Source organism: Monodelphis domestica, chromosome X (assembly GCF_027887165.1).
Source record: "Monodelphis domestica isolate mMonDom1 chromosome X, mMonDom1.pri, whole genome shotgun sequence".
In the NCBI taxonomy this organism is placed as follows: domain Eukaryota; kingdom Metazoa; phylum Chordata; class Mammalia; order Didelphimorphia; family Didelphidae; genus Monodelphis; species Monodelphis domestica.
In genome coordinates this window covers 61,903,655-61,924,561 of record NC_077235.1, presented here as the reverse complement: position 1 = coordinate 61,924,561, position 20,907 = coordinate 61,903,655, and the positions used below count along the sequence as shown (strand labels likewise).

The 20,907-nt window shown below is 46.7% G+C and overlaps 2 protein-coding genes across 2 annotated transcripts; one reads left to right on the top strand and one right to left on the bottom strand.

The window, feature by feature from the left end:
• Positions 1-794: 794 nt before the first annotated feature.
• SOWAHD (sosondowah ankyrin repeat domain family member D) lies at positions 795-2,586 on the top strand. The gene has a single exon (XM_016426662.2). The coding sequence runs from the start codon at positions 1,140-1,142 to the stop codon at positions 2,034-2,036; it is 897 nt and encodes a 298-aa protein (XP_016282148.1). The 5' UTR covers positions 795-1,139; the 3' UTR covers positions 2,037-2,586.
• Positions 2,587-17,105: 14,519 nt separating this feature from the next.
• Positions 17,106-20,516, bottom strand: RPL39 (ribosomal protein L39). Its single transcript, XM_007507129.2, has 4 exons — positions 20,424-20,516; positions 19,334-19,510; positions 18,264-18,367; positions 17,106-18,014 (listed from the first exon to the last, which is right to left on the bottom strand). The coding sequence occupies exons 1-4, from the start codon at positions 20,514-20,516 to the stop codon at positions 17,966-17,968; spliced, it is 423 nt and encodes a 140-aa protein (XP_007507191.2). The 3' UTR covers positions 17,106-17,965.
• Positions 20,517-20,907: the final 391 nt, after the last annotated feature.

Genomic DNA, 20,907 nt, shown 5'->3' with positions numbered 1-20,907 from the left:
CAGGGGCCTGAGGATAATCCGCAGAGGAAGGGCCTAGAAGAAGGAACAAGATTTAAGAGGCCTCCAGGAGGGAAGGGGCCACATTCTGCCTCATCCTCTAGACTAGAGCCTTCCCTTCAGCATCCATGGCTGTTGGGGGCAGCCAGCTTTTTTGCTTGCTATCTCCCCCTTAGAAGGAAGCCCACCGAGATAGGGCTTGTTTGAGGCTTCCTCTGTGGCCTGGGCACTTGGCACAATGCCTCAGACCAACCGCAGCACAAGTGTGGCACCAGCGGGCCCAGGCGGGAAGGTGGGCTGCTGGGACCTGACAGCAGAGTATCCATGCCCTGGGGGTCCAGCAAGGGGGAAGCAAGGTCAGAGGGAAATTATTCTGGTGCTACCTCGGCAGCCGGGTGCTCTCCAGAGCAGGGCACCCTGAGGTGGCAGGCACCGAGGGGCATAACATGGCAAAGCCTGGCACCTTCCTTTGTTTGTTCTTCAGAACCCTGGTTGAACAGAAGGTCCTGGCCATGGTGAACCATCCCAAGAATGAGTCCTGTAACAAAACTCCGCAGAGGAGGGGGCGGGCACACCAGGTCCTGCAAAGGCAAGGAAGGGCTCCCCGAAGAGGTGCTCCCGGCCCGAGGTCAGCCAATAGGCCAGGACGGAACCGGGGTACAGGGAGGCACCAAGGCACTCGGGCTCCCAGCCTGAACACCACCCCAGGACAAAGTTCAGAGGGCCAGGAGACTGAGCAGGGGAGAAGGAAGGGGGCGGGGAAGGGGGCGGGCGTGGCCCAATCGCCCGGAGCTGAGGCGGCCCGGGAAGCTCGAGGGAGGAGCTCCCGCTAGGCAGCCGCAGGTTGCCCCCGCCCCTGACAGGGCGCCGCGGGGCAAAGGCGGCCAGCTGGCCGGGCCCCTGGATACTGAGGGAGTGGCCCGGCCGGCCAGGGCAGCCCAGGAGGCGGGGCTTCGAAGCGCACCTGGCTACGACCAGGGTGGAGCCGAACTGGGCCCAGGGTGACCGCTGCGGGCCGGGAGACTGGCGGAGCCGAGAGAGGGTCGGAGGAGCCAGCCTTCCCTCACCGTTTACCGCCGCCACTGCTGCATCCTTCTCCAGCTCCCAGTGAGACGAGAGCGGCTGGCCGGAGCCAAGGGGACATGGCCGATCCCCGAGGGCAACCACCGGTCCCCCGAAGCAGCCGGAGCCGAGCCCGGCCCCCGAGCCTAGACGGCCGCAGTCTGGGGAGGGGCCCGCGGGAGCCCCACTGGCGGGCCTCGCTGCGGCTGTCGATGGGAATGCCGGGGCGGCGGCGAGGGGAGTTGCGGGAATTGCTGGGACTACCAGTGGGGCCCGAGCGGGAGGATGAGCAGTCCCCAACGGGCGCGCCGTCTGCGGCTTCGGTGGCCGGCGGCCCGGGCGGGCTCTGCCTGGAGCCTCGCGAACACGCGTGGATGCTGGCGGCCGCTGAGGGCCGCTTCGACGCGCTGCAAGAGATGCTGGAGACCGAGCCCGCGCTGCTGAGCCGCATAGACCCGGTGACTGGTTACAGCGCCCTGCACTGGCTGGCCAAGCACGGCAGTCACGAGGGCCTCATCCTGGTGCACGACTTCGCCCGGAGCCGCGGACTGACCCTCGACGTGAGCTCCCCGGGCAGCGGTGGCCTTACCCCGCTGCACTTGGCAGCGCAGCAGGGCCACGACATGGCCATCAAGGTGCTGGTGGGTGCGCTCGGAGCCGACGCCAGCCGCCGTGATCACGGCGGCCACCGCGCCTACCACTACCTACGACCCGACGCGCCCCCAGGCTTGCGGGAACTGGCAGGCTCAGAAGAGGGGGAAGAGGCCCCCGCGGCGGCGACCAGCTCTGGCACCGGGCGGCGCAAAGGCTCTCCGGGAAACGCCAACAATAACTGCAGCATCAGCCGCCGCAGCTGGACTGCCTCCGGGGAGCGCAGGGACTCAAGGGCCCGGGCCTGGGTCAGGGAGAAGGGCTCCCAAGTAACCCACATTCAGGGATTTTTCCGGCAGCTGTTCTCCTTCTTCCAAGACCCCTGAGGGCCTGCAAATGCTGGGAGCGGCCCCCCTTCATCTCCTGCTATGTATGGCTCTCCCCCACCTGGGAAGGGAGAGAGGGGACACAGTCTGGTGGGGCTCCTCCTGAGTCTCCTAGAAACCGAATCTGGCCAGGAGTTTACCGACTGCAGCCCACTCCACCCTCCTGGGCTCTTTGCGGCCAGGGAAGTTAGAGCTGCCCTAGGGGCCCTGCCTTGGGACCCGATCGGCTCCCCCCGAACCCCTCCTGCCCCTTTCCTCTCCCTGAACCGCTTGGGGCAGGAGGGGAAGACGCTGCTGCTGGGGCCAGTCCCGACCTGATGGAGCTGACCTGGGAAATGGGTTCCCATCTGTGCCACAGTGAAATTCCGGAGGAAGACTGAGGGAACGCTTTCAGGAAGAAATCGGGGGCCAGCAGCCAAACCCCTCATGCAAAGAACAACTCCCACCTTTGGCCTCAGAGGAGCTTGATAGGTGAAGCATGACCCATGAGGGCATAGGGGAGGGCCAGTGTCCTGCACATTAAAAATGGCAGTTTTCTTCTTTTACTTGACAGAGCTGTCTGTGAAACTATTCTGTGGGTGCGCCTGTGGGGGGGAGGGGGAGGGTAGAGTTGCCCAAGCTCCTAGTGCTGAAGGGGCCGCTTCCTGAGGCCTTCACAGAAGGCTCTGGTGGTCAGGACTGGGGATCTTGGAGCCACAGGTGATTTTCCTTCCCTCCCGTTGAAACTGAGGGGGGCTGGACCCTCTGGAAAGCTGGAGCCCGGGCTGAGTGAGTGGGGACAGGAAGGATCTAAAGGGGAACAATCTGCAGGCTCATTTGCCGTTATTTCAGTGCTGAGTCACCCTTTCTACCTCCTGCCCCCTATTGATGAACCGGATCCTGGGGAGATGGGCCCTCCCCACCCCCCAGTGGCACTGGCTCTTTTCCTTCTTGCTTTTTGGAGTTTAACAGCTGGGGCTTTGAAAAGTGCTGGAGCTGAGCTGGAAATGAATTCAGAGCTTGGCTCACTGGGAAAGGAGGCTGCTGCATCCTGCAATTGCACATAGAGGCTGGTTTTCTCCCAAACCTTGGAGCCATCCTGGGCCCCGGGAGCCCTCCTGTCAGGCCTATGTTTCTTAGAATTCTCAAGTCAAGTCCTGATTACCAGGAAATGAACTCACTGTCAAGTCTCTGACACATAGACTTGAAGGAATGCCACGTGGGGGTCAGTCCCTGCCAACCCAGGACAGTGGTACCCAAGAAAGCCTTGCTGGGCCTTCTTCCCTTCAGAAGGCAGCAGAACCTCAGAGTTTGCCCTGAAGTCTTCTACCCTCCTCTTGCCAGCTCGTAGTAGATTGTGGCAGGGGAGGAGGAGAGCTGGTGTGCGGGTCATTGCCAAGCTCAATAATCAGAGGCATTTTTGCAGTGAAGTCTCACTAGAAAGTTGCTTTCAGGTATGTGTGTGTGTGTGTGTGTACACACACACACACACACACACACACACACACATACATACATATACACAGACTAATGTGTGTACTCACATATATCCATAAAGTTTATGCGTGGATACCTTGTAGATGAGGTCAAAATGCTTTTTCAGCCTTCAATTCTTAAACCCCTTTGAGTGGGGTCCAAAATGGACCCTACAAGATAGTATGCCGCTGCTCTAGGAAGAAGACTTTCCTCTGTTACTGTGTTTGTGTGTTCCAGGCCAAGTCACTTCACTTTGGTACACTGGAATGAGCATTGGCCCTGAAGTCAAGGAACCTGGGTTCAAATTCCACTGTTGGCACTTATTACCCAAGGGACATTGGACAAGTCTCATCTCTCTATGCCTTGGTTTCCTCATTGATAAAATGAGATAGTATCTGAAATCCCAGCTCTTGGTTTAGGCTCTTCTGTGTAATTCCAGCAAGTGTCTTCCCCTTCCTGGACCTCAGTTTCTTTTTCTGTAAAATGAGGCAGGGTGGACTAAATGGCCTCTGAGGTCTCTTCCAACTCCCTCTTAGAACCCCAGGATGGCAGCTGACTCTCTAAGTAGGGGGAGCTTCATGTCGGTAATGGAAATCATCCTCACTCACTGATAATACTATAAAGTTCATAAAATGCTCAGAACTCTATGAGGTGGATGTTGGCAAGAGTATTCCCATTTACAGAAGAAGAAAGAAACTAAAGGTCAGAGAGATGGAGCAACGTGCCCATGACCAGAGCTAGGAAGTCTCAGAGACCACTTTGGAACCCACGCTCCTTGGCCCAGAACCAGGGCTCCTTCCATTGACTTGCTTAGGGTCACACCTAGTAAGTGTCTGAGAGAGGCAGGACTTGAATTCAGCTCAGCCACACACTATGTACTATTTGACATTGCTTCTATTTTGGACTCCACAAAAGAGAATCTCCTTACTGTAGGATAAAAAAGTTCCACGCACACACACATATTCATAGAGTAGCTGTATATGCCAAGTGGCCAAGAGTACAACTGGCGGTTTGAACAGCTTGCAGTTTAATAGCTTTCAGAGCTTAGAATGCCATTGAGGCATTTGGGATACTCTATATCGGATCACATCTATGCTCCCCAAAGCAACTGAAGAGCCAGGCTGCCATGTACGAATGACTCTTGGATTACTCAATGGCTGAGGGTTGCGTGGGCACCCTATTTCTCCCCTCTTCCGAGAAACCAAGTAGAACACCCAGGGCCAACTCTTGGGTCAAATGACTTTATAGACATCGGGTCCTGGCAATGCCCGTGTGAGGCAGGCAGTGATGTTATTATGGCCAGGGGAAGAAACAAACTTGGAGAGGGGACAGGATTGGCACTGTTCTCAGGGAGGCTCTGAACAATCATTGATTTCTGTCTCTCCCCCATTTAAAAAGAATTTACAAAGACTTTTTAAAGATAAAATCTTATGAAAACTTTACAAAAACGGTTACAAAAGTTTTGTAACAAGGACAGCTTGGTGGCTCAATGGAAAGAGTACAGACCTGCTTTCAAATGAGGCCTCCGACACTTCCCAGCTGTGTGACCCTGGGCAAGTCACTTGACCCCCATTGCCTAGCCCTTACCAGTCTTCTGCCTTAGAACCAATACACAGTATTGATTCTAAGACAGGAGGTGAGGGTTTAAAAAAAAACCTGTTGTGACAAATATGGATAATTGAGCAAAACTAAGTCCCACAGTGTCCATGTCCAAAAATGTACATCTCATTCGGAACTCGACTCCATCAGCCCCCTCTAGCAAGAGATGAGCAGCATGGTCCGTCACTGGTCTTCCAAACTCGAGGTTGATTGTGGCATTGATCAAAGTTTGAAAGTCTTTCTTAAAGAGTTGTTCACTAAAATGTTGTTGTTGCTGTATAAATTGTTCTTCTAGTTCTGCTCCCTTCACTCTGCATCCATTCACAGAGGTCTTCTAAGTTTCTTCTGTCATTTCTTTTTTTTTTAATTTTATAGCATTTTATTTGATCATTTCCAAGCATTTTTCATTAAAGACAAAGATCATTTTCTTTTCCTCCCTCCCACCCCCCGTAGCCGACTCATGATTCCACTGGGTATCACATGTGTTCTTGATTCGAACCCATTGCCATGTTGTTAGTATTTGCATTAGAGTGTTCGTTTAGAGTCTCTCCTCTGTCATGTCCCCTCAACCGCTGTAGTCAGGCAGTTGCTTTTCCTCGGTGTTTCTACTCCCTCAGTTTGTCCTCTGCTTATGGATAGTGTTTTTTCTCCTAGATCCCTGCAGATTGTTCAGGGACATTACACTGCCACTAATGGAGAAGTCCATGACGTTCAATTCTTCTGTCATTTCTTATGCTGAGAAATATTCCATTAAATTCATGTACCAGAATTTGTTCAACCATTCCCCAGTATGTGGGCACCCACTTAGCTTCTAGGTATTTGCCTCCCCAAGAAGAGTTCTTATGAATATTTTAAAATTATTTTCAGTTCCATATTCTCTCCCTACCTCCATATCTCCTTCACCTATTGGGAAAGCAAGACATGCCATACCTATCATACATATATAGTCATGTGAGAATACATTTCCACAGTTGCTAGGTGGTGCAGTGGATAGAGTGCTGGACCTGAAGTCAGGAAGACTCCTCTTCCTGAGTTTGAATCTGCCCTCAGATTAAAAGTGTGTGACCTTGGGCAAGTAACTTAACCCTATTTGCCTGAGTTTCCTCATCTGTAAAATGAACTGGAAAAAGAAATGGCAAACCACTCTAGTATCTTTGCCAAAAAAAAAAAAACACAAACACAAATGAGATCACAGAAAGTTGGACACTACTGAAAAGACTAAACAACAACAAAAGCATATTTCTGCATTAGCTATGTTCCAAAAAAAGGAAAAGAATGGGAAAAAATATGCTTCAGTCAGCACTCGAGATTCATCAGTTCTCTGATGAATTTTTGATATCATGATTACTTTGAAGTTGTATTGATCAGTTACCAAGTCTTTCACAGTTGTCTTTCCTTGCACTATTGCTGTTATTATTCTAGTTCTGTTCACTTCACCTTGCATCAGTTCATATAGATTTTCCCACATTTTTTGCAACCTCCCCTTCATCATTTCTTTCAGAAAAATAATATTCCATCAAATTCAGAAACCATAACATATTCATATGTTCCCCAGTTGATGAGCATCCCCTTAGTTTCAAAGTCATTGCCATGAAAAAAAGAACTGTTATAAATATATTTTTCCTTTTAAAAAAAGTATTATTTATTGTTGAAATTTTTACATTTTCCAAATTCCAGCTCCTACACCTACTGAGAAGGCAAAGAATATGACATCAATTATACATGTGCAATCATATAAAACACATTTCCATGTTGCCAAAAAAGGGCAAGAAAAAGAAAGTGAAAAATTATGTTTCAATTTGTTCTGAGAGTTCATCACTTCTCACTCTGGAGGTGGATAACATTTGTCATCATGAATTCCTAATTCTTTTGGATAATTGTATTGGCCACAGTAGGTAAGCCATTCACAGTTGATCATTGTTACATTATTGTTCTTATTGTATATGACAGTGATGGCAAACCTTTTAGAGATGTACCATGCCCTATCCCCTGGGACCTCATGCTTTGCCCTGCCCCAACCCCACACAGAGGAGGGAGAAAGTGTTCCCATTGGGCTGCTGGGCAAAGGGGTGGGTGATGTGAAAAAAAAATCATCTGGTGTGGTGGAGAGGGGGAAAGGAGCGGCTAGATGGGGAATGGGGGTGGGAGGGCAGAGCTTGTGCCCACAGAGAACATTCTTTGTCCTGCCTTTGGCACATGTGCCATAGATTTGCTATCACTGGTATATGATCTGGTTCAGCTCACTTCACTTTGCATTAGTTCATATAAGTTTTCTCAGGCTTTTCTGAAACTACCCTGCTCATCATTTCTTATAGCACAATAGTATTCCATCACAATCATACACCACAACTTGTTCAGCCATTCCCCAACTGACGGACATCTCAATGTCCAATTCTTTGCCACCACAGAGAGAGCTGCTATAAACATTTTTATACATATACATCCTTTTCCCTTTTCTTTCATCTCTTTGGGATACAGACCTAGTAGTAGAATTGCTGTATCAAAAGGCATTTGCAGTTGTATAGCCCTTTAGGGCATAGTTTCAAATTATTTTACAGAATAGTTGAACTATTTCACAACTCCACCAAAAATGCAATAGTGTACCTATTTTGCCACATTCCATCTAACATTATTTTCCTTTTTTGTCATCTTAGCCAAGCTGACAGGTGTGAGATGGTACCTCAGAGTTGTTTTAGATTGTATTTCTCTCTAATCAATAGTGATTTAGAGTATTTTTCTTATAGTTATTGATAGCTTGATTTCTTCTTCTGAAAACTGCCTGCTCATATCCTTTGAGCATTTATAAATTGGGGAATGGCTATTATCTTTAAAAAGTTGGCTCAGTTCCCTACACATTTGAGAAATGAAGTCTTTGTCAGAGAAATTTGCCTTATTGTTGTCTTTTTGCTATAGCAAACTATCCTAGTATGATATTGAACAATACCAGCAATAATAGGTATCCTTGCTTCACTCTTAATCTTATTGGGAAGGTTCCTAGTTTATCCCCATTACTGATAATGTTTGATGTTGGCTTTAGATATATAACAATGATCATTTTAAGAAAAACTCCATTTTTCCTATGCTTTTTAGTGTTTTTTAATGGGACTGAGCATTGTATTTTGTCAAAAGTTGTTTTGGGTTTTTTTTGCATCTACTAGATAATCATGACTCTTGTCATGGTAATGGTTAGTTATGGTGATGATTTTCCTAATGTGGAACCAACCCTGCATTCCTGGTATAAGGCCCCCCTAGTCATAGTGTATGATCTTTGTGATATATTGTCATAATCTCCTTACTGATATTTTATTTACAATTATTGTATCAATATTCATTAGGGAAATTGTTCTATAGTTTTCTTTCTCTGTTTTTGCTTTCCCTAGTTTACATATCAAAACCATATTCATGTAATAGAAGGAATCTCTGAGGACATCTTTATCTGTCTTTTCAGATAGTTTATATAGTATTAGAATTCATTGTTCTTTAAATGTTTAGTAGAAATCCCTTGTAAGTCTATCTGATCCTGGGGATTTTTTTCATAGGGAGCTCATTTATGGCTTATTCAGTTTCTTTTTCTGAGATAGGGTTACTTAAGTATCCTATTTCCTCTTCAGGCAATTTATGTTTTTGTAAATATCCATCCATTTCACTTAGATCAGCATTCTCAACCTCTCAATTTGTAGCAATGAGAATACATAATGCATATCAGGTATTTACATTCCGAATCAGAACTGTAGCAAAATTACAGTTTTGAAGTAGCCGCCAAAATAATTTTTTGGTTTGGGGTCACTGCAACATGAGGAACTGTATTGTGGGGTCACGGCATTAGAAAGGTTGAGAACCACTGACTTAGATTGTCATTTTTCTTGGTATATAGTTAGGCAAAATAACTCCTGATAATTGCTTGAATTTTATCTTCACTGGTAGTATATTTTCACCCTTTTCACTTTTTTTTAAACCCTCACCTTCTGTCTTGGAGTCAATACTGTGTATTGGCTCCAAGGCAGAAGAGTGGTAAGGGCTAGGCAATGGGGGTCAAGTGACTTGCCCAGGGTCACACAGCTGGGAAGTGTCTGAGGCCAGATTATTTGAACCTAGGACCTCCTGTCTCTAGGCCTGACTCAATCCACTGAGCTGCCCCCTCCCTTTTCACTTTCAATGCAAGTAATTTGGTTTTCTTCTTTGTTTTTTTAAAATTAAATTAACCAGTGTTTTATCTGTTTTACTGGGGGGGGGGAGGTTATTGGTTAGCTTTTATTTATTTTTTAATTAATTAATTTAGTTAATTTAGAACATTATTCCTTGGTTACAATAATCACATTTTCCTCCTTCCCCTCCCCCCACCTCCCCCCAGCAGACTTGCAATTTCATAAGGATTTGTGTCCTTAATCAGAACCTATTTCCATGTTGTTGGTGTTTGCACTAGGATGTTCATTTAGAGTCTACATCCCCAACCATATCCCTTCGACCCATGTATTCAAGCAGTTGTTTTTCTTCTGTGTTTCTACTCCCACAGTTTTTCCTCTGAATGTGGATAGTGGTCTTTCTCCTAGATTCCTCCAAGTTGTTCAGGATCACTGCATTGACACTAGTGGAGACGTCCATTACATTTGATTGTACCACAGTGTATCAGTCTCTGTGCACAATGTTCTCCTGGTTCTGCTCCTTTCACTCTGCATCACTTCCTGGAGGTTGTTCCAGTCTCCATGGAATTCCTCCACTTTATTATTCCTTTGAGCACAATAGTATTCCATCACCAACAGATACCACAATTTGTTCAGCCATTCCCCAATTGAAGGGCATCCCCTCATTTTCCAATTTTTTCGCCACCACAAAGAGCGCAGCTATGAATATTCTTGTACAGGTCTTTTTCCTTATTATCTCTTTGGGGTACAAGCCCAGCAGTGCTATGGCTGGATCAAAGGGCAGACAGTCTTTTAGCACCCTTTGGGCATAGTTCCAAATTGCCCTCCAGAATGGTTGGATCAGTTCACAACCCCACCAGCAATGCATTAATGTCCGGACTTTGCCACATCCCCTGCAGCATTCATTACTTTCCTTTGCAGTTATGTTAGCCAATCTGCTAGTTGTGAGGTGATACCTCAGGGTTGTTTTGATTTGCATTTCTCTGATTATTAGAGATTTAGAACACTTTTTCATGTGCTTATTAATAGTTTTGATTTCTTTGACTGAAAATTGCCTATTCATGTCCCTTGCCCATTTATCAATTGGAGAATGGCTTGATTTTTTGTACAATTGGTTCAGTTCTTTATAAATTTGAGTAATTAGACCTTTATCAGAGGTTTTTGTTATGAAGATTGTTTCCTGTTTTACTAGGTTTTTAAAAAATGAAAGCAGCTCCTAGTTTTATTAGTTGTTTTTTTTTAAGATTTCTATTTTGGTTTTTAATTAGAGATTTTTAATTTGTTCTTTTCTTAGTTTTTTTAATTGCATGACCAATTCATTAATCTGTTCTTTCCCTTTTTTTTTGTTGATGTGAACGTTTAGAGATATACTTTTCCCCTTAAGTACTTCTTTGGCTGTATCCTACAGATTTTGTTATGTTGTCTCATTGTTGTTCTCTTTAATGAAACTATTTATTGTTCTTTGACCCACTCATTCTTTAGGATTAGATTATTTAGTTTCAGGTTAATTTTTAATCTATGTTTTCAAGGCTCTTTATTTAATATAATTTTATTACTTTATGGTCCAAAAGAGGTGTATTTAATATTTCTGCTTTTATACATTTGTCTGTGAGCTTTTCATAACCTAATATGTGACTAATTTTTGTGAAGGTGCCATGTACAATTGAAAAAAAGGTTTTAGTATACTCCTTTCTATTCCTATGCAGTTTGCCCCAGAGTTCTATCATACTTAACTTTTCTAAAATGCTATTAATCTCCTTAACTTCTTTCTTATTTATTTTATGCGTAGATTTATCTCTTCCTGAGAGGGGAAAGTTGAGGTCCCCCATTAGTAGAGTTTTACTGTTTATTTCCTTCTGTATCTCATTTAACTTTTCCTTTAAGAATTTAGATGCTTTGCCATTTGGTGCATATATGTTTAGTATTCATAGTCCTTCATTGTCTAGGATACTTTTTATTAAGATGTAGTATCCCTGATTATCTCTTTTCATTACATCTGTTTTTGTTTTTGTTTTTGCCTCCTCTGAAATCATGATTGCTTCCCCTGCTTCAGCCCCTTCCTTTAACTCTGCATGTCTATGGGTGAATTCATCCCATTGACATTCACACTTATGATTACTAACTGTTTATTTCCCTTCCTCCTGTTTTCCCCCTGTTTATTCCTTCTCTCTCCTTTCACCCTGTCCCTCCTCAAAAGTGCTTAGAATGGCCTCTCTCCTCACCTGCCTTGGGATTTCCTCAACACTCATCAAATCCCATTTTCGTAAAATGCTTTTTGCAGTCTCCCCACTCTAATGTGCTTTCCTTCTGTTGATTATCACCTAGTTATCTTGTCTATAGTTTGTTTGCATGGAGTTGTTTCAAGTCATCTCCCCCATTAGACTATGAGCTCCTTGAGAGCAGGGAAAATTTTTTGCCTTTCTCTGTAGACCTAGTGTGTATCACAGTGCCTGGCACATTGTAGGTACTTAATAAAAGTTTGCCGCTGATGACCTGAGCATTCTGGCTCATTACTAGTCTGCACTAGCCCCTGAACCTGCTCTAGCCTGAAATTCATCTCACACTGGTGTGAATGGGGTTCAACTGGTATAACGGAATCAATCAGTGGCAAGAACTGATTCAACCCATTTGAATGTATTAAGCTCCTTCTCTGTGCCAGGCACAGTGCTGACCCAGAGACAACACTCAAAATGGGTTCTGCCCACAAAGGACTTACATTGTCTTTGGGCAAATACAGACTTCAGGGGATCAGAGAATGGCTCTCTCTCTGGCTTGGTTTCAACTAATAATCTGGATCGCATCTATCTCTCACTAATGTTGATTAGTCATTACTCCCCCCAGACACTTGTCCCCAGACAACTTGGGGCAACCCAGCAAGCAACCTGCTTCCTGATGTCTGCCTTGGATGCCCTGTCTCCCACCTCTGTATTCCTCATTCACTGGGGAAGCTAGGAGGCACTGTAGTGGGTAGAGTGCTGGGCCCAGAGTCAGGAAGAACTCTTCTGAGTTCAAATTTGGCCTCACACACTCCTTACTAGCCCTGTGACCCTGGACAAGTCCCTTCACCCTGTTTGCCTCAGTTCCTCATCAGTAAGATGAGCTGGAGAAGGAAATAGCAAACTATTCCAGTATCTTTGCCAGGAAAACCCCAAATGGACAAATCTGAACAACAGCAAGATTTCTCCTTCCTCTCTCTCTCTCTTCACTTCTACTCCTTAGAATGGATAACTTCCTTCAGAGCTCTGCTCACATAGCAACTTCCACTTGAGGCATTCGCTCATCTCCCCAAATGCCAAAGACTCCAATTCACCAAAAAATTACAGTGTGTTTACTTTGTCTACATTTTGTATTTATTCCTAGTTTCCGGCTCTTATCTCCGGAAGGTCCTTGAGGGCAGAGATAATCCCATTTCTGCTTCTGTTGCTTTAGCATCCTGTCCCACTTAAGTCAAATTTGTCAAATGAATCCACCAAAGGGACATGGTAGTGGGTGGCAGGGAGCAAGAAGAGCCTTCATGGCATGGGAGGTGAAACACAGCATGTCACACGCTGTTCCTTTGGCTACATTGTAGAACTCTGGAGGGGAAGTAATATGAAACAGATCTAGAAAGCTAGTTTCTACGTGGATTCTGAAGAGCTCTAGATGCCTGCCTGGCTCATGCTCATTCTACTGGTCCTGTGCTTCAAGGCCAGGAAAGGGTTTCAGGGTGAGGGACAACCACAACTAAGAACTGGTCCAGCCTGCATCTTCTGAGTACCAGTTGTTATCTGCCCAGGAAAAGGGACATCTCCAGGGGAATCCTGCCATTCCTCCTATAGGAAGCACTTGTGGTGGTAGGCCTGGGGAATTTAGGGTTAGAGCACCCCTCCCCCCTGCAGTAGCTCAGCCTTGGTTTTGCCTAGAGGAGTTAAGCAAGACTATATCACATGATAGAAGAGGAACAGATGACTAGAAGAAAAACCGTTGAAAACTATTTCTGTATCTAACCAAGCTGTCATCCAAGTGCAGAAAGGGATTACCAAAGGAACTTCTACAAAATCTCAATGTCTAAGCAAGGATGAAGATTTGGGAGGCTTCATGGTACAGGGGAAATGTGCTAAATCTGGAATTGAGACCAGGATACAAATTCTGGCTGTTACTTACTGCCCATGTGACCTTGGGCAAGTCATTTCCCCTGCCCCTAGCTCAGTTTCCTCTTCTGTAAAATGAAGAGGTTCAGTTGGTTCAAGATGGCCTCTGAGATCCCTTCAAGTTCTAAATTGATGATCCTGTGTACAACCTTGGGCAGGTCACTTCCCCTTCTTGTGCCGCAGTTTCCTCATCTGTAAAATGAAGGGCTTAGACTATCAGGTCTCTGAGGTCCCTTCATCTCTAGATCTAGGGTCCCATGAAAGGTGAGGAGAGAGTATATTACAGGCAGAATCATAGCATTAGAATTGGAAGAGACCTCATGTTACCCAACACACCTCATCAAGGAGGAGAAGCAGACCCTCCCATAACCCCCTAGGTTAGAAGAACTATGGTGCTTCCCCAGGTAGCCATTGTCAAAATGCGGTTTCATCTGAAACTCCTAGGAAAAAGTCATCTACTTCTGAATGCTCTCTCCTCCCTTTGCTCTTGTCTCTCCTGTCTCTCCTATCTACCATGTCTATCTTCTTCTTAGTCTCTTTTGTTGGACCATCATTCATCTTTCAACCCTTAGGCATAAGGATTCTCCCAGACTCTGTTGGTCAATCACCTAGCAGTTGTCATGGGCCTAATCTGGGCTCTTTTTCTCTTTCTCATTTGGTGATCTCGGTCAGTTTCCCTGAATTGGATCATCTTCTCTATATTGATGCCCAGATCTAGATATCTGGCTCTAGTTTCTCCCAAGCTACAGTCTTGTTTCTCCAATTGCTGCTAGACATCTACACCTGAACAGTCCACCAACATCCCAATATGCCAAAGTTCACTATCTGCCCCTCCTGTAAAACTCTCATTTCTGGTGAGGATATCACCACACTGCCAGTCTCTTGGGTTCCCAACCTCAGAGTCATCCTTGCCCCTTTTTTCTCCCCTACCCTCCTATGGAGCATATGAGGCATTCACGGTGGACTGGCACCTCTGGTGTGAGGGCTCCCCATCCAACCTAGGAATCTACTTGTCACCCAACTCTCACCTGGGACTCCAGGAAGCTGTAGCATGTGCAGTGGTCATATTCGATAAAACCATTTCAGCAAATGGGCTAAACTAGGTTAAGGGAACCAAAAGGCCTCAACGCTGTCAATGAGTTGGGGGGGGGGGGTATCTACCCCAAGCGTGTGAAGACTTCCCCTGGTATAATGGGGGAATGAGAACCATTTGTTCCAACAGCCATGAAGGCAGCTAGAAGCAAGGTGCAATGGAGCTCTTAGACACTGAAGATGCCAAGGCCATCTGCTACACCCAGGGACATTGCCAGTTGGCCTTTGATGACTCTGGAAGCGCGAGTGAGGCCACAACTTTGGACAACTCTGCCTCACTTCCATCCAACTCACCGGCCAGTCAAGTCATCCCTCCTTGCTGTCATTGGTTGTCTCCTAAATGAAAGATAAACATGGACTCTCAACTTGAAGAGTTGCTATGTTCTATCTGTGCTACTTAAGGACCATCTCTAATGTCTCCATCACTACTGATGGCCTTTAGTTTCTTAATGAGTCTTCTTGCTTCCCGGCTTTTCCCTCCACAATCCACCTTCCAAGTCCCTGCCAAAACGATCTTCCTCAGACTCTGAAACAGTCAGTGCCTCTGGGGAACCTGCTCTTTCGAGGCCTCCTCAAAGCGGCCCTAACTTCTCTTTCCTGACTCATTATGTTTCACTCCCCACTCTGTGTTCCAGCCAAATTGTTGTTCCCCAGACTCAACATTCCATTCTGTCTTGCCTGTATTTGAATCTGACTTTCTTTGTACAAAAAGCCATGTCTTGTGGTTCTGTTCAGATCGTTCCTGGGTTTGTCTTGGCAAGTATATATATGCCCCAGGATTTTACATTATCCAGTTATTTTAAGTGAAATATCTCTTCTTTCAGGGCCTTGTTGGTCATCTGTAGAAGTGATGATGATGGATGTGGGTTTATTTTCTACCCTGCTACTTTGACAAAATGATTAATTCGCCTACCGTCCTTATTTAATAGGTCAGGAAAGTGAGTGGTGTAGTTGATAGTGCTTTGGGCTTGGAATCCTGAGCTCAAATCTGGCCTCAGACCCTTCCTAACTGTGTGATCCTGGGCAAGTCACTCCATCCTGTTTGCCTCAGTATCCTCATCTGTAAAATGAGTTGGAGAAGGGAATGGCAAGTGACTCCAGAATTTAAACCAAGAAAAACACCAAGGGAGGGATCACGAGGAATTGGACGTGCCTGAAAAATGATTAAGCAACAATAGTAAGCACATAATATGTGCCAGGCACTGTTAAAGTCTGGGTATACCCAGAAAGGCAAAGCTAGTTCCTGCCCTCTAGGAGCTCACGATATAATGGGAGGAGACAAGATGCAAGCTATTATGTCCAAACAAGTTATAGCTAGGTTAAATTGGTGATAAGCTCAGAGCTAAGGCACCAGCATTAATGAAGACTGGGAAGTTTCTTTAAAAAGGTAGGATTTTAGCCAAGATTTAAAGGAAGCCAGGAGACAGAGATGAGGAGGGGAAAGATTCCTGGCATGGGGGACAATGCTCCTCATTGGGAGATGAAACGGCTAGGGCAAGACACACTAACGGGGTCCAGGGTCACCGAATCACTGGAATAAGGTGTAAGAAGACTGGAAGAGTCAGAAGGGGCCGCTATGAAGAGCTTTAATAGCCAGAGGATTTGATATTTGATCCTGGAAGTAACAGAGCTCTGGAGTTTTCCAAAGGGGATAAGGGGCAGTGCCGTGGTCAAAGCTGAACTTTAGTAAGATCACTTTGATAGGGAAATGGAGGATGGATTTGGAGTAGGGAGAAAACTGAGGCCAGACCAAGCAGAAGGCTATTGCAATAGTCCAGGCGTCAGAGAACAGGACCAGGGCCAGGGGGATGGTTGTTAGAGGAAGGTAGTTAGTGGAAGAAGCTGGGCCAGCAGCCTTCCCAAAATCCCCTCCCCTTCCCAAAGGCCCCAGGAGGGGGCCGAGGCCAGGGTGACACCGCCGTGCTGGACCCTCATCTGAGGCCTCGCGTCTTGCTGGACATGCTCCACATTTCCATGTGTGTGTCTGATGTCTGTGATTGTTCATGCTAGTAAATGGCTTATTTTTCTCTGATATTTAAAAATGAAAGTTTATTGCAAAGGTAGAATTTGGGACAGAACTTGGATATGGGGCTGAATGGTAATTTGAAAGCACTACCTAGTTTTAGGGTGGGCTGCCAGGTAGGATGGCTGCACCCTGGTAATTAGCCAGTTAGGGTAAAGGGAACAGATGAGTGGTTTGGGGCTAGATGTCTCCTATGGGCCATTCAGGTGCAGGTGTGTGTGTGCCTTTTTCATTAGTCCCAAGGCTTTTTGGGCTGTTCCTTCGCAGTTTGAGATGGGCCCCCCTCCTCCCCCTTCCCCTGCAGATTGCTCCTCCCCTCTGGTACCAGAGCAATGGAGTCTTCTTTATATTGGTTCACCCTCCCACAAGGCAATTATTTCTCATCTTTGTTCCTTGACGAATAAACTTAATCATTCCAGCGGTGAATGGTTTCTGTGGCTCTTCAGCTTCCCGGATTACTAAAGCCTATGAAGGGAAGCTCCCCCTAGTGTTGAAGGGAAGTGGGTGTGGCAGATGGATTCTGCTATCGATTACCCTCGGTATGCCTCCCCCCACCCCATTGAACACTTCTGATGAGCCACCCACCTCCCTCCCTGTTGGCGGTGTCGCTTTGAAATAAAAGACTCCCTTTTTTTTGTAGAAGCCCTTTATTAGCAGAATTGCATCTTCAGAAAAATATGAAGCCATTCACCTGGACCAGGTCTAGTTCCTAAATAAGGGTTGGGCTTTCCCGAACACACAAATAACCGACAGCTTTTGGGCTGCCAACACTCTGTCACCATCTCCCAACAATGGAACGAAGACGGCTTATTGTATGAAATAAGCAGGGGGTCAACAGGCTACTTCTCTGACTGTGAGTTTGATAAATGAGCACAGTCAGCTGCGCGTAATCTGGCTGAAGACAGCCCAGGATTCGCAGCACTGGAGGCTTCCACTGAAGGCGTGCAAATCTAAGTTCCCCACAACAACCCTGTGAGGTAGGTGCTCTCTTATAACTCCTTAAAACACAGAACAGCACACACACGCACGCAGGCAGGCAGGCAGGCAGGCAAGCAGGCAGGCAAGCAGGCACACACACACACAGGAGGTTATTGTGAAGGCTTGTTCGAGGCAGGGCTGAAGCTTGATTCTTCTGTTTCTGTTTCTGGGTGATCGCTGCCTCTTAAGCATAACCTCAAACGTACAAGATGCTACACAGAGATGCAGAACATTATCTGAAACTAGATCACAACACGCTACCAAACGCATGAATGCAGGAGGTGAGAACATTTAGGGGCAAGACCAAATTGAACATGACTTTGTTGTTTTAGGGTCTGCCCGGGGGCAGCCAGCTTCCCAATTGGGGGGGGCGCAGGAGTACTTTTGACTTTTTCTTAGGGGCAATGGGGCGGAGGGTGAAGGATGGCAGACTCATGGGTGGAATGGGTGACATGATTAGGGAGGGGCGTGGTCTTGGTGAAGAATGTCTTTCATGATGCTGGCCCTTCTTTATAATCCCAGCTTGGTCCTCCTCCAGTGTCGCCTCTTTGAGTTGTACCTGGATTGGGGAGAACAAAGGCAGGGCTTAATGGAATACCCCACAGAAGAATCCTTTAATTGGGGGTTTCCCTGGTAAAGTGAAGCTGTAACGGGGAAGACCCTGCACCGGCTTAAGATCTCTGGCATGAATACCTTTTTTTAAGAAGGATAAAATGATCCAAGGTTCCCTTTTTTTCTAAGTCTTGGGAATGGCCCACCGCTGATATTCATTCGCCATTATTGGGGGGCCTCGCGCAGCTGTTCTTACCTGATCTTATTACCAGTTTTCATTCGAATCCATTGTGGAATTGGACGATTCTGCTTCTGTTTCTTGGCCAGGAACCTCTTGATTCGGAATGTTTTATGAGAGGACTAAGGAGGAAAAGCCATAGTTTAAGATAACCCAAAGCCAAGCCTTTGCCTACACCTTCAGAGGCAAGAGGGGGGAGAAGTCCCGCCCCCGCCCACTGCCGCAGTCATTTATTCAGTCTCCACTGCAGAATTAGGGGCCGGACAAAATGGCTGCCAACACGATTACGTCACAGCCAGCTGTCAAGCCATTTTCTTTTTCTTTCTTTCTTTATCTTTCTGGCCAAGACGTTTCCCAAAGCTAACCCAAATACCGGGCTTAAAATCTGCTAAGGCGTCCCTGCCAAGCAAAGTGACCAGCCTCCGCGCACCTTGGAATCCGATGCAAGAGCCATCTGATCCAATCCCCTTTGTTTTCCGGAGGGAGCCGCCTTTGCCTAGGCTTACACAGTACCCAGCCCCTCTGGATTCTAGGACTAATGCCCGTTTCGCTATGCCACGTTGCCTCCCTTTTAGTTAGTAGCGAAAAATGAGACGACGGGCTTTTTTTGTTTGCCAAAGGCAAACACCCCTTCTTGTTTTGGAGGTTGAAAACGAGCCCCCCTCCCCCGTTCCTGCCAGCTCTAAATCTATGCTCCTTTCACTTCCAATACCCCAGAGTTACCGCAAGGCACCATGGGAAGGATTTCTTTCTTTTCCTAATGCATTCCCTCCCGGTTGTTTTTATTTAGAAGGAGTGGGGGAGTCCAGCTGCGCGGCTTAAGGCTCCAGGGGATCCCCTCCGTACCTTCTCCTACACTCTGGCTGTTCTAGGTAGAACCCAGCGAAACCTTCCTCCCTGGCCGGGAACCTGGCATCGAAGCTGAGGGTAAAGGGAGCCTCCAGCTACGCAGCTAGGTTCCGACCAAAGGTGCTCGGTTCCGCTTCGAAAGCTTCCTAGAGGTTTCCCCGAATGCCCCTCGCTGCTGCTGAGCTGCCCTCGGGGTCCTCAGAACTGCGGCTGGGGGGGATGGCTGCGGATTCTCTTACCATGATGATGAGATGACAGCCGAGCTTCCACCACGATGGCTGGACGGGCGAAAAAGGGAGAAAGACTGGCGGAAACTCGCTATTAGAGGCTCCGCAGAGGGCGGAGTTTGGAGGCGTTGCGCCTGCGCACTGGCGAAAGGCTGCGCCCTCTGCAGGTCCCCAGGGGGCACTGCGGCGCTGCTAAGCCGCTTTTCTTGAGTCTCCCTGCAGTCTCCTGCCCACGGATGCTCAGACCCCGCCTCCCAGACTGCGGCTTTTTGGAGGTGACATCATTCTGGTCTTGTTTTTCTGCTTAGAGCCGCTTTGCTGCAGTGCAGATTTTTGCACACCCTCCCCCACCCTTAAAGCCCACACCCCATTGTTTCTTTTCTTTTTCTTAAAAAATAGATTTTTATGAAGGTTTTGTCTTTTCTGTAGTCTATCCCCCCCCCCCATTGTCTCCCGGCCCCCTCCCCAGCATAACCCTTATAACAAAGAATGTTTTGGAAAAAAAATAGAAAAAATCAGTAAAACTGCTCAATACATCAAAAAAATCCGATATTAGGTGAAATGAACCGCACCTATGGCCCCCTCCCCACCTCTGCTAAGGAGGTACCCCCACCCCACTTTCCAAGAAAGTCGTTCTATTTGCTACAAAAGGAAATGCATTCTAGAGCTTTCTGTGCATGGCCACAGAATTAAAAGAGAGCTCACTTTTTCTTTTTCAGGGGCATACCAACATTTTATAATTGTACCTCAAGCTTCGGTAATATTTCCACAGGGAAACAGTTTAAACCCAGTATTCCTTCAGATGCCTTGGCAAGCCTTTTCTGGGGGTGGGGAGTGCCCCTATTTAGCCTTTGATGGAGTTATTTAAAAGCAGAATCTAGATTCAGGACCAAACACTGCCTCAGGTACTTTCTGTGTGATTCTTGGGGGGTCATTTTACTTTCTTTGGGTCTCAGGTCCCTCTTTTGTAAAAAGATCATCGTCCTGCCTGTCGAATTCCCTGTCTTCCTGGCCTGCACAAATAAAGTAGCAAATGAGATAATAGAAAAATGGTCACGTCTGGTATTATTCACCAGAATCTTCTACTGAATTGAAGTCAAACCTTTGAGACTGCACCAGAACCTTCCAAATAGCCAGTATCTGTTTGGTGGCCACATACAGGGACTGAGAAATTGCCTGTACCCTTAAGTGGCATCTACTGCTTTTTTTTAGAAGAAAAAAAAAACCTGCCAGGGTGGTAGTACAGTGGAAAGAGCCCCAGTGCTGGAGTCAGACATTACCCCTGATGTTTACACCTATTTTTCTGGCCATGGGTGAGTCACAAATCCTCTGCAAAATGAGGGGGTGGGACCAGATGGCTTCTGAGGTCCCTTCCAGCTCTAGACCTATGTATGTGTGTCCTTGAGAAAGTGACTTCTCTTCCTAGAGCCTCAGTTTCCTCCTGTGTAAAACAAGGGGGTTGGACTCTAAGTCTCTAAGGACCCTTCTGGCTCTAGATTTAGGTTTCTGTGTTTAATCTTGGGTAAGGGACTTCCCCTCTCTGAACCTATTTCTTCATCTGGTTAAAAGGAAGGAGGGGAATAGGG

What these genes read in the sequence shown, in the direction of transcription:
- SOWAHD (XM_016426662.2), top strand. Translation starts at nt 1,140, where the DNA reads ATGGCCGATCCCCGAGGGCAACCACCGGTCCCCCGAAGCAGCCGGAGC.
- RPL39 (XM_007507129.2), bottom strand. Translation starts at nt 20,516, where the DNA reads ATGCCACTTAAGGGTACAGGCAATTTCTCAGTCCCTGTATGTGGCCAC. An exon ending in GCTGTCATCTCATCATCATG is followed by an intron (nt 18,368 to 19,333) that starts GTAAGAGAATCC and finishes TTTCCTCCTTAG; the next exon opens with TCCTCTCATAAAACATTCCG. An exon ending in AAAACTGGTAATAAGATCAG is followed by an intron (nt 18,015 to 18,263) that starts GTAAGAACAGCT and finishes TCCCCAATCCAG; the next exon opens with GTACAACTCAAAGAGGCGAC.